Source organism: Gossypium hirsutum, chromosome A07 (genome assembly GCF_007990345.1).
Source record: "Gossypium hirsutum isolate 1008001.06 chromosome A07, Gossypium_hirsutum_v2.1, whole genome shotgun sequence".
Classification (NCBI taxonomy): domain Eukaryota; kingdom Viridiplantae; phylum Streptophyta; class Magnoliopsida; order Malvales; family Malvaceae; genus Gossypium; species Gossypium hirsutum.
The window spans coordinates 19998704-20011862 of NC_053430.1; the positions used below are offsets into that span (position 1 = coordinate 19998704).

At 34.4% G+C, this 13159-nt stretch overlaps 1 protein-coding gene across 1 annotated transcript; it reads left to right on the top strand.

Moving 5' to 3' along the window:
- Positions 1-5812: 5812 nt before the first annotated feature.
- LOC107953286 (uncharacterized) lies at positions 5813-10214 on the top strand. The gene is made up of 3 exons (XM_016888536.2): positions 5813-8286; positions 8865-9172; positions 9640-10214. The coding sequence occupies exons 1-3, from the start codon at positions 7196-7198 to the stop codon at positions 9972-9974; spliced, it is 1734 nt and encodes a 577-aa protein (XP_016744025.1). The 5' UTR covers positions 5813-7195; the 3' UTR covers positions 9975-10214.
- The last annotated feature ends 2945 nt before the right edge of the window (positions 10215-13159 follow it).

Sequence of the window (13159 nt, forward strand, 5' to 3'; positions counted from 1 at the left end):
GTTATTATATGGGACAAATTGATTGAGATAGAATGATGATTGTATAAGATCTAGATTGAATGTATGAGAAAAGTACGGTTATATGTGTTATATGTTTGGTAATACTCCGTAACCCTATTTCGGCGTTGAATATAGGTGAGGGGTGTTGCATTTATTGGTATCAGAGCTATGGTTTAGTCGATTCTAGGACTAACGTAGCATATGTGAGTCTAGCTATACATGCTATATTAAAACCTGTGATAGTGTGATATCTCCCGACTCTTACGAAAATTATTTTAATTAGACAGATATGCTTTCTAACTGAGCTAATTCCGATAGTGCAAAAAGTGGTACTCAAAATATTTGAGCGAGAATGTGTTTATGATGAGTTGAAATTCATAAAGGCATGAATAAAATTTTATAATATTATGTTATTGATGAATGTTATGTTATGTGTATGTATATATGAGAGTTAAAATTTGAGGCTTTACAACTCTCACCCCCTTATCAGTATAGTGTTACAATGAAATCTGTAAGAATTAAATTGAATAAGCTCACAAGTGTGGAATTACAGAGTTCCATGATTGAAGGATTAATACTGTGGTCAGATAAAAGAATGAGTCAACAGTAAAGACAGTACTAAAAGAGATATCGGATCGTTTTGAAGGTTATTTGGATTATGCAAAGTCATTATTAAAGAAGAAATTGAATTCGATGAAACAAAATATTCAGGTATGATATCTAAAGAATGGATTAACTGGAAGTTCTACTTAATGGATTTCTGTTAGTGATGGGATAAAGAGGAATCAATAATGATAGAATTGAACAGTGGAATAATGTTTGAATTGTAAAGATATCTGAGTACAACAGTATAGTCGAATAGCTTATAATGATCATGATCATTATTCTCAGAGGTATATGTGCCTATTTATTTTCAAATGAAACTTTTATCGTATGAGAACACTAGCTAGACATACTGATAGACGAAAGCATTGTTGGTCTATTTGGGTTATCATCGTCATTACTCTATCTTTCCCTGGTATACTATTCTATTGTGTTAATAAAAAAGTCGACGGTAAAATCCGTATGATGCTAGTATTCTGTTTCTACTGGTTATTGTTCTGTTGAATATACATGAAGATTATATTGCTTTTGTCACAGTGGTGTCATGACATCAAAGATATTCTCCATCAAACTTACATCAATTGATTCAACATGCCAATTTGCAAATCCTATTTAGTCTTTAAACCTTAAAATGCATTTCAACTCATATACATATATATATACACTCAATTACATAGCTTAAATAATTCTACTTTATAATATTTACATAAATGATTAATTATTCGTATGTTTAAGCTAAAATTTACATTTACCAATTCCAAGTCCCAAAATGATCATTTACATTATAAACTGACTCGAAATTAGGTACATGTCATATATCAAAACGTAAAAGAAATATACAAACATTGCTGAGTCAAGAGTTGTGGATTGGATGCTGGATTACTCATCGAGTCTTTGAGATCTACCAACACTTGTGCATGAAATAAACAAATCGTACGTTGAGCGATAAAGCTCAATGATACTTTTATGATTCAAGTCAATTAATCATTAACATGTATGAACTCGTTCAATATAGTATCTAAATTCAACCAATTTAATTACAATTCAGGTATCAAATGCTAAGATTATGCACATTCTCATTTAACTAAGTTTGTATACACATATCAAGTTATATATATTGTAATCACATAACATATCCATTTCCATTCCATTCCATTTCATACTATCTATTTATTTCTTTATCTCATTCTTTCTCGAATATATTGATTCATTTCATTACCATATCAGCCCTCAAGGCCATATTTAGTCACATTTAATCTATATATATAGAACCATTCTATATCATTATTTCAATTCAACATCATTTATCAAGTTCATATTTTATAATCATTATTAATCGAACTCAGACTTAAGATGGATACACAAATCATCCAATCAACATACCAATCCGGCACTTTAATGCATCATCGAATAAACTAGAGTAAATATACTAGCACATAGTGTATCATTAGATAAACCGAAGTAATTTGCGCTCAATGCTATCATATCATACTGGCACATAGTGTATCATTGGATAAATTGAAGTATAAACACGTACACAATTTAATCCTATGACATACCAACTATATTCGACTCTACCCAAATAGTTAATAGGGTACCAATATTCCAATTACATGTATAAACCAATATCTCATACTTTTTTATCGTCAATTCACATCATATATCATTTATGAATTTATATCATGCCCATTTCTACTATATTTAATTCAGTCTAGTTCTCGACATTAAATATCATCATGTATAAACTGAATCATACAATAGTAAGACACTTATCTCAATAGATAAATTTGCAACAATTACATATATATATGCATATGTATATATATTTATGTACTAAACTCGAATCATAAAAGTACAAACCAAATTTGTCACTCGTCTATGACTCTTATCTTTTCCTTCTCTCGCAAATGTTGATGAGTTTACATCCCAAGTTTTCAATGATTATTGCATGTCAATTGGGATAAAAGTTGAAAATCCTGTAGCTCATGTTCACACACAAAATGATTTAGCTAAATTGCTTATCAAATGCATCTATCTAATAGCTAAATCATTAATTATGAGAAGAAAAAAAACTTTCTATTTCAGCATGAGATTGTATTGATTTACATGTTGTACGCATCAAGCCAAAAAATTATAAATACTCCCCATTACAATTGATTTTTAGTAAAAAGCCAAATATTTCCCATCTTACAATTTTTAGATGTGCGGTATATGTTCCAATTGCTCCACCACAACGCACAAAGATGAGTGAATTCTGAAAGAAAGTTGGGAATATATATTAATTACAAGTTTATTTATGATTACAATTTTGATTCGATAGTTTTCCCTACATTAGGGGGAGAGAAATAATAACTTGTAATGAGTTAGTGGGAGAATAATTTGAATCAGAAGTTCAATAAGGATAACTCATTACAAGTTAACTGTTAGATGTATTTACAAACTTAATGAGAATAACCAAGTGTTATATACCATTTAACATTTTAATTTGATTCAAAGTCCCAGTAGGACAATCAATTAAAATAAATAATAGATTGATCGGTTCCAAATATGAAAATTATTCTAGATGGTCATATAGTAGAGGCGGGTGCTCTAGAAGAGACCCAAGACATAACTAATAAGTAAAATTTCAGAAGAGATTCAGGTACCTGAAATTGAATTTTAAAATAATGAAAATAAGAGATCTCGATAAGTTATGTCAATTCGAGAAAATGTGGAACCGAATAATAAAAGTGGTCGACAATGATTTTGCATGCAGTATTATTATAATGAAATAAAAGGAAGATCCTGAATAAATCTATTGAGAAATATAGATATAGAATAAATTGATCAAAATAGAAAGACGCAACTCAAGTACAATTAAATTTGTGGAGTTTTTGGACCAGTAGTCCAAATATCTAAAGGTATAAAGCCAGTAAAGGTGCAATTAAAGTAATTTTGCAAAAGCAGAATAAAAATATGAATTTTTTCGCTCAGTACTGGCATTGATTATGAAAAGATATAATATTCTTTTGTGGTGGATGCAATAACCTTTAGATATATTATTAAATTGACAATTCATAAACGATTTAACTTGCGTCTAATGGATATTGTTACAACCTTTTATGAATCACTATATAGTAAAGTTTATATTAAAATCCTTGAAGGATTTAAAATGCTAGAAGCATATTGAAATTCTCGAGAAAATTTTCATTTATATGAATTGAAATAATTGAACATATGTGGTAATTTTGACTTAGTCAATAGTAGATGAAAGAGGATTATAAAATAATCCAAAATACCTATTTATATTTTTATATAAAAATCATAATTAAAGTTTGTTATTATTATTGTTGAATCTCCTGAAAAGATCAAAATATATTTCCCAAAATTTTCCCTCACTCGTGATTTTTAAAAGAATGGTAATATAAATGCTTAACAAATACATTCAAATAGTCATTTGAAAAACTAGATTGAATACGTAGAATATGAGAAAGTATGTAATGTTTTCATGAAGGGGAGTAAATACGCGTTGTACTCTTTTTTCCTTAACCGAGGTTTCGTCCCATTGGGTTTTCCTGGTAAGGTTTTTAATGAGGCAACATATTATGCGTATTATAGATTGTGTACTCTTTTTCCTTCATTAAGTTTTTATCCTCAGGGTTTTTCCTAATAAGGTTTTAACGAGTCACATTATCTACCAATGGACATCCAAGGAAGAGTGTTATGAATATCTTATTAAGTGGATGTCCATCATGATCAAGATAAAGTTTTAATGTATTTTAAATTCTAATAGTTAATAGAATTAGACCTCTAGTTCTTTTATACTTTTTATGCCTATAAATAGAAACTCTGTTTATACTTCTTTTATACTTTTTTGTTCTTTATTCTCCCCATCTCTGTTTATTTTATAACATTTTATAAATTTTATTTTTTTAAACTTAGAAATTACCTTTCACATTTTGGTTTCACGTCATGCATCTCAAAGATCGAAAATTTTCATTTTTTTGCAATAAAATAAAAATATAATATAAAAAATTATAATATTATTTTATAGTAGAATCATTCCACTGGAATAATTAGCAAATATTATTTTTTTTATCACATAATAACATTACATCTTCCTCTATGAAACAAATCAATTACTAACAAATAATAATTAAATTATTTGTTCTAGATAAATGATCTATGATCACGTTACTTTTTCATTTAACATGTCAATTAGAGGATATCATTTTTCCTTTATTCGGCTATGAAATTTACTATTGTAAATGAAGTTATGTCATGTAAAAGTCATATACCTAACGTACCGATTTTTGGTTTTGTAATTATTCGAACTTAGGTTTTAATATATTAAAGTATATGAGTTAAGCACACATAGTAAATCACTTAGGATAGAGGTAAATCACACTATAAACGTCACAAATCCATAAACGTATTTATGGTTTAATTCAACTTGGGTCTTATCCAATGTATTGTTAATCCAAATAATCACATCGATGTCTCCATCTTTTAGAAATTAACCAATCTGAAACTTAAGATAATTTATCTCTCCATACGGATTTGATAGAAGCATAATAGTTCTTTAATCAATTTGCTCAATTTTGACTCATCAAATTATGAATCTTTTATATTACCTACTAATACAAACTATATTCTTGCCTTACAATTCGACCACGTAATCCAATTTAGTATCAGTTAAACAATAGGTAATTATTGAGCTAATATTTACTTACATTTTGTTTTTTGCACAAAAATTGTTGAGGACAAATACAAACGATATCAATGTGAATAATGGAATTTTATTTAAATCAAATTGTTTGAAAAATTACAAGTACAAATGAAGAACAAACTACACTTAGAGCACTAAATCCTAAAAGTTCGAACTTAGAGGTGACATTATCGGAAGAAATAATTACGGATTCTGAACATAAATCATAAAATTACAAATAAAAAAATAAATTAATGATAATATACTAACTACAAAAAAGAAAAAGAATTATTTAAAATATTAAATTCTACTATTAAATCTTGAAATTAATATTTTTTTCAAAACCCAATTCTGCAAGCATAAAGTGTAAAACAATAAAGAATATTGCCATGTGTTCTCTTAAAAGAAAATAATAATGCCACGAGTCTTGATTCTAACCCATTGATTTGAAAGGCCCAGCAGAAGCAGCCCAACTCAGAAGCGTGCCCCACAAGCCTCTTCCTAAATTCACGATTTTATCCTCTATTTATTCCCACTTCTCACACTGCAACTTGGCCATGAAACTAACCCTTCTTCTCTTTTGAGATTTTGAAACATCACGTTTTCCCTCTTTAATTTTAGGGTTTCCATCGCCCTCCCCTGTTTCACCGTTATGTCATCCACGAGGTCGGGTTCAAGATACCCGTATCCACGTTCACGTCACCGGGACCCTTTGTCCGGCTCGAAACGCTTGGAACCGGAGCGGTCATCCCTTCCAAAGAAACAACTACAGTATGCCAGGAGTAACCATGAAGATGATAATGAAAGCGAACTCTGCATGAAAAAGCTTTCCGAGTTTAACGAATCATTGCGGCGCCAACACCAGTCAACATCCACCAAGTTCCAATGGAACCGTCTCTTATCCGATTATCCAGGGAAAGAGGCAGCGGCGGCGGCTAGTAAGCCCGAACCAACCATGCCGAACGATGGAAAATCGTCGCCTTATTCGATAAGTCCAATGGGGATTGATTTAACTGAAGAAAATCGCTTCGTTGGTTCAAGGCCACTACATTTGAAGGAAGTGAAGTCGGGTTTTATCAACAATGGCGAAGGTTTTGGATACCCAGATATTGGAAAGGAGGGAATGATCGGTGGAACAGTTGGTTTTGATGGGTTTGGAGAAAAATTGGGTTTCGATTCTTCGTCAGTGATATTTCAAAAGGCCATGAGCCGGATTAGGAGGACCGAGGAAGTTACTGAATCAGCTTATAGGAAGATGGAAAGTGTAAGAGCGAGAGCCAGTGCTATTGATTCTATCGTAGATAAAATCAATGGCTCAGGGAAAAGCGGGGCCATGGATATGGAGCCACGTATTTCTTTACCCCAACAGTATATGACTGAGAAAAAGAGAGAAGTTTTGCATGGGGAGATGCTTCCTCGGAGAGAAGATTGTAGCAATTATGCTTTAACTCAACATTATGTTGGTTTTAGTGGAGAAGGAGAGAGAGTTGTGGGTCTTGAGATGAATCATTTTTGTAGCCCAAAGGGAGCTCTTTTCCATGGTGAAAGGCGGCTATTTCCTCAACTTTCTCCTGATGTAAAGGAAAAGGCAGATAGGAATCTGGAGCGAGAAATTGAGGTGGTTGGTAGTTGTTTTAATGGCGGTAAGAGCCAAAATGGAGAGGTTTTTCTTAGTGAAACCCAGCAGTTACAACGTTATGCTTATTGCAGTCGAGAATCACATGATGAGGTGAAGCAATATAATGAGGATTTCGGCTCCAGGATGAAATGTCATCCGAGTCCAAAGAGAGTTCCTTTCCATGCTGAAGGCCATTCTTTAGCTCAAACTTTCGTCAGAGAATCACATGTAACGGAGCAAACAAATGATGTTTCAGTTCAAGGACGACTCGTCCTAAGGGCCAGAAGATGGCGCTTTCGGAAGTTGAAAGACCGGAGTTATCTGCAGATCATACTCTTGCTTTACCCCAACGCTATCTTGATTTTAATGTTGAACCCGATGATAAACAGCAAGCAAATGAGCTTCTGGGTTCTAGGATGAGCCATCATCCTAAACTAAATGTAACGCCTTCGCGTGGTGAAGAGCTGCAAATACAAGATGATTTCAGCCATTCCTTGCCTCGTCATCATTTTGGTTTAAATGGAGAATCGCCGGTGATGGAGCAAGAAACTGAAGTTCTGGGTTCAAGAATGTGTTATCCTCAGGATGACAAGGAAGCTTATTTTCGTGGTGAAATGCAGCAGTTGCAGCAAGATTGTGCCATGGAAGTCTATCCCTTTCCGAATGATGATGTTTTCAGTACCAATGAAGGTAGCACCCCACATATTTCAGCAACAGAGGAGGTATGCATCAATAGCCAGTCTTCAATGGAACATCCTAAGAAACGTATTATCGACCTGAGGAAGATTAGAGAGAGTTGGATTAGTACATTAACTCAAACTTCTGATGAGTCAGATGATGAGATTCTTGATATCGGATATCAAGGTCAACGATATAGTGACGAAGATTCCAGTCTTCCAAGGAACTCTCCTCAAATGCTAGAATTTACGCAACTCACTAATAGGAAAAGTGTAAAGCAGCGTTTGGGGGGGCCTTGTCGAGTTAATTATCCTTCTCCTCCGCATAGGAAAAGCATAAAGCAACGATTGGGGCCATCTTGTCAAGTTCACCATAATAGGACATCTGTAAAACAGCGTTTATGGCCATCCTATCAAGTTCATAGTTCAATTTCCATTCCTAGGATTGAAAGGCATAAACCGAGCAAACTGGCAAAGGAAAAGGTTAATGAGTTTTGCAAAAGGGTTCAAGCTCGAGGTGTTGTTTCACATCCTGTGAAACGTGGAAGGACTATTCCACCTGAGGACTCCGATGAGTTCGAGCAGCTAACACATGGCACTTATTTTAAATTCGTCAAAGTGTTGAATGAGAACCCAGCTCAAAGAAGGAAATACACAAATAAAGGAGAAGTTGAGACCATAAAATGCTTTGTATGTGGCAGGTTTGTCATCTACATCTTTGGTATTTGTTTAGAGAGCAGCCTCTTTGAATTCAATTTACTGTTTATTCCATAACCAGTGAACTATATGAGCTAAATGGTTACTTAGCAGCATATGCAACATGACAAGTTTGTCATTGTCTTTCTAACACATTTTCCATAGGAACTCAGATCTCGAGCATAAGATGGGGGTCAGTTGTTTTTATGATGAGTTGTGTTTCACTCTCTGACCTCGTTGGACTTGGGATACTTTTTTTCTCTTGGTCTTTAGAGTTACTATAGTTCTATGCTTTGATTAAATGCGGAGTAAGAAAGATTTCCTTTTGATCGGAATTTTATAGAGATGGGAAATACGCCCATTAGTGAAGTAATGAAAATGATTGTCAATATATAAATATAAGCTTCTGATTTGTGAATAACCTTGCGCTTTTTATGACACAAGTTATTGACTCTCTTGTCCTATAACTCTCACCAAACTTGGTTGAAATGATGCTTCTAGCCTTCTATAATTTGCTCTTTGTTGACTGATTTTGGTTTAAACATACTCCTTTAATGAGTACTTGACTGTCTTGGTCTATCAGCAAATCCGAAGATTTTGTCAATACTCTAAGCTTAGCGATGCATGCCTTCGCTTCCCAAAAGGTTGGGTGTAGAGTAGAGCACATGGGTTTGCACAAAGCCCTTTGTTTGTTGATGGGATGGGACTCAGTGGCAGTTTCTAAAGGTATATGGGCCCCTAAGACACTGCCTGATGCTGAAGCCTTGGCTATGAAGGAAGATCTTGTTGTCTGGCCTCCTGTTGTTATCTTGCATAACGGTTCTATAGGAACTACAAATTCAGGTGATCGAATTGTTGTAAGTATCGAGGAGCTTGAGGCATTTCTCAGGGGTAAGTCACCTTTACAATAATGGTAGCTGCTGGTATCACTATGTTTTAGTGATATTAAAATGATAAAATTCATATGGTTTCCACTCTCGGTCCTTATTGACAAAAAAAAATCTTTTTACATCAAAGTTCTCATGGAACTATTTTCGTAACAAATTATTTCTTAAAACCTTTGTTCGGATTTTGTGATTCCATTTCATCATTGCCCTTGTTCGAAATCATGGTAGACACAAATATTCAGATTTTTAACTTCATCATTGTGATTTTAGTTTGGTATGGCCAAATCTTTTATGGGGCCCAGTGCTTGTCATTTGCCTAGTCATATTGATCTATGCTTTCAAAACTCACTCGATTTAGTTCTCCCCTTTCACAACAAGCTTGCCTTTCATGATTACCCCATCGTAGGACTAATTCTTATGTGATACACTGGTTTCTTTTCCTCTGTGTTTTTTGCTTTTCTTTAATTGCAGAGGCGGGGTTTGGTCGGGGGATATCAAAGGTGTGTCATGGGAAACCGGTAAATCAGAGTATTATGGTAGTTATCTTCCACGGAACCTTTTCAGGGCTACAAGAAGCCGAGAGACTTCATAAGTTGTACGCAGAGAACAAACACGGGAGCGCTGAAACTCAGCGAGTCAATTGCAACAGTGGAGAAACGCAACACAAGTTGGAAGACGTGTTATATGGCTACTTGGGAATAGCTGGCGACTTGGATAAACTCGATATCAAGACAAAAAGTCATTCGATAGTTAAAAGCAAGAAGGGAATCTATGCCATTGCTGATGCTCATCTTGACATTGAATGAGAAAGAGAAGTGATAGAAAGTAAATAAGAAGAGGTAAGTGCAGGCTTTGCGTTTTTGAACCCAGGCATACTATGGGTGGTGTTTTTGTTAAATGGAAACTACAACTCCAGTTGAAACACCCAGTTTTCTTCACCACAAAAAGAGGTTTAGGGTTTATTTTTAGGAAATGTAAGCTGGTAGAGGATTTGCCTTCGTTTTCACTACTACTTTGACAAAATGACAGGTTCGGTATTTGCAAAACAGATTGTAGTTCCACCATCCAAGTTTATCAACTTTGAACTTAAAAAGTTGTCCTTCATTTTTAACTTCAAATCTTTTTGGGATTATTGAAATCGAATAGTTGTACATGGACTATTTTTAGAATTAACTAAATTTATGGCAATTATGAATTTTAGAATTAAAAGGTTAAATACAGTTCTTCGTTAATCTATAGAAAGGGGTAATATAATCATTTATTCTTAAACTTGATACGCACATATGTGATTATACTTTCTTTTATCCATTTTAGTATCTACACTTAATAACTAGATTTATTTTGATATATTAATTTGAAAATTATAAAAGTTTGGTGATATAACTGTTGTTCCAATAGGGTAGGAAGTGTGTAAATTATTATACTAAAAAATCATACAAAGTTTAATTCCTAAGGAAGAGAGGTGGATCACAAGGATATCTTAAATACCAAGTCTTTTCTTAGTCAGAATATTCCTTCTATCGTAATTTAATAGCATAATTAAATACTACTATTATATCCTTAAATATTGAAAGAAAAATAGGACAAGAAAGAACACAAGATTTTTAATGAGGTTCGGTAAATTATACCTACGTCCTCGGACACTAACACCAGATGATAACTTTACTATCTTCAAAATATTACAAACAAATAGAATTCCTTAAGAATTCTCAAATGGGAGAAGAGAGCAAACTAAGAGAGAAAGATTGGTTGGGATAGTTGAAATGAAAAATGAGAAGGTCTATTTATAGTTGAAGTTCAGGGACTAACTTGCAAATGGCCTAAAAAATTAGGGACCAAAATTACAATTATCTCATTCAACTTCTCAACATTCGGTGCAACTTGCTTCACCTTTTTAACAAGTTGCTTCCTACCTTTGTTGACTTTTCAACAATCTCCACTTTGAAGATTTGATTCGGATAATCACATCTTCACACACTTCCTTCAACTCCCCAAATTCGATAAAGTTATCTTTGGTAGTACCTACAAATGCGCTCTCGAGCGCCATACACCTAAAGGTGCTCAAATTCTCAAGATGTTAATCAAGTTCAAACAATGATTAAACTTGATTATTGTTACCACCTTGGTTATCATATCTGCGGGATTATCTGCTGTCGGAATCTTCTGAAGTAGAATTTTTCCTTTTTCAAAGACTTCCCGCACAAAGTGATATCTTACGTCGATATGCTTGGTTCTTGAATGATAGACTTGATTTTTCGCTAAATGAATAGCGCTTTGACTGTCATAATATAGACTAATGTGACTTTGAACAACTCCCAAGTCTTTCAACAATCCATTAAGCCAAATAGCCTCCTTAACAGATTCTGTAACTGCCATATATTCTGCCTCTGTAGTAGACACAGCTACTGTAGACTGTAAGGTAGACTTCCAACTCACTGGGGCTTTAGCAAGAGTAAACAGATACCCTGTAGTTGAACGACGTTTATCTAAATCACCAGCAAAGTCGGAATCAACATATCCAACAACAAACTGACCAAGTGCTTCATCCTGCTCAAAAATTAAACCAACATCTACGGTTTTTCGAAGATACCGTAGAATCCATTTCACAGCTTGCTAATGTCCTTTTCCAGGATAATGCATATACCTGCTCACAACTCCAACAACTTGTGAAATGTCAGGCCTCGTACACACCATCGCATACATCAAACTCCCAACTGCATTAGCATATGGGACTTTCGCCATATATTCTCTTTCATCTTCAGTCTTCAGAGATAATTGAGCACTGAGTTTCAAATGAGAAGAAAGTGGGGTACTTACATGTTTTGTGTTTTCATTTACACCAAAACATTGTAATACCTTTTTCAGATATTGCTTCTGATTTAAACAAAGCTTGCCTCTCTGTCTATCTCTACTTATCTCCATGTCGAGAATCTTCTTGGCCTCACCTAGATCTTTCATCTCGAACTCTTGATTCAACTGAGCCTTCAGCTTATCTATCTCTTTTTGGCTCTTCGAAGCGATTAACATATCATCAACATACAAGAGTAGATAAATGAAAGATCCGTCATGCAGCTTCTGCAAATACACACAATTGTTATATTTGCTTCTTGTGTACTTCTGCCGTCTCATAAAGCTATCAAATCGCTTGTACCACTGCCTTGGGGATTGCTTCAATCCATATAGCGATTTGTTCAGGTTACAAACCCAATTTCTACCACCAGCATTTGTGTATCCTTCGGATTGAGTCATATAGATCTCCTCTTCTAACTCACCATGCAAGAAAGCCGTCTTAACATCAAGTTGAGCTAGCTCCAAATTCAACTGTGCTACCAAGGCCAACAAAATTCTAATGGAGGAATGCTTCACAACAGGGGAAAATACATCATTGTAGTCAATTCCCTCCTTCTGAGCGTAGCCTTTTGCTACCAATCTTGCCTTGTAGCGAACGTCTTTCTTGCTAGGAGATCCATCTTTCTTTGCGAATACCCACTTGCATTCGATTGCCCTTTTACCTTTCGGTAATTGCGCCAACTCCCAAGTATTGTTCTTCAGGAGAGACTGTATTTCTTCATCCATGGCGCATTTTCATTTATCACTTTCTAAGCTTTGCATTGCTTCTTGATAAGTGATAGGAATATCATCATCAACAACGGGAAGGGCGTAGACCACCATATCAGTAAATCGAGCAGGTCTACGAATTTCTCTCCGTAGCCTTGCAACTGCAACTGGTTCTGTTGTATTTAATGGTTCTTGGGTCAGAACATCTTCAACCTCTAATTCCTCCATTGTGGCTGGAGAATTAGACTTATTAACTGGGCAAATCCCCATTTGCTCAAACTCCACCTATTTTGGAGTACACTCCACCTGCTGTGGAGTATCGCTTGTCTGAATATCTTCATCTGCTACCTTTTTCAATGTGACAGATTCATCAAAGGTAACATCTCTGCTACAGATCATTTTCTTTGTGCTTAAGCACCAAAGACAAAATCCC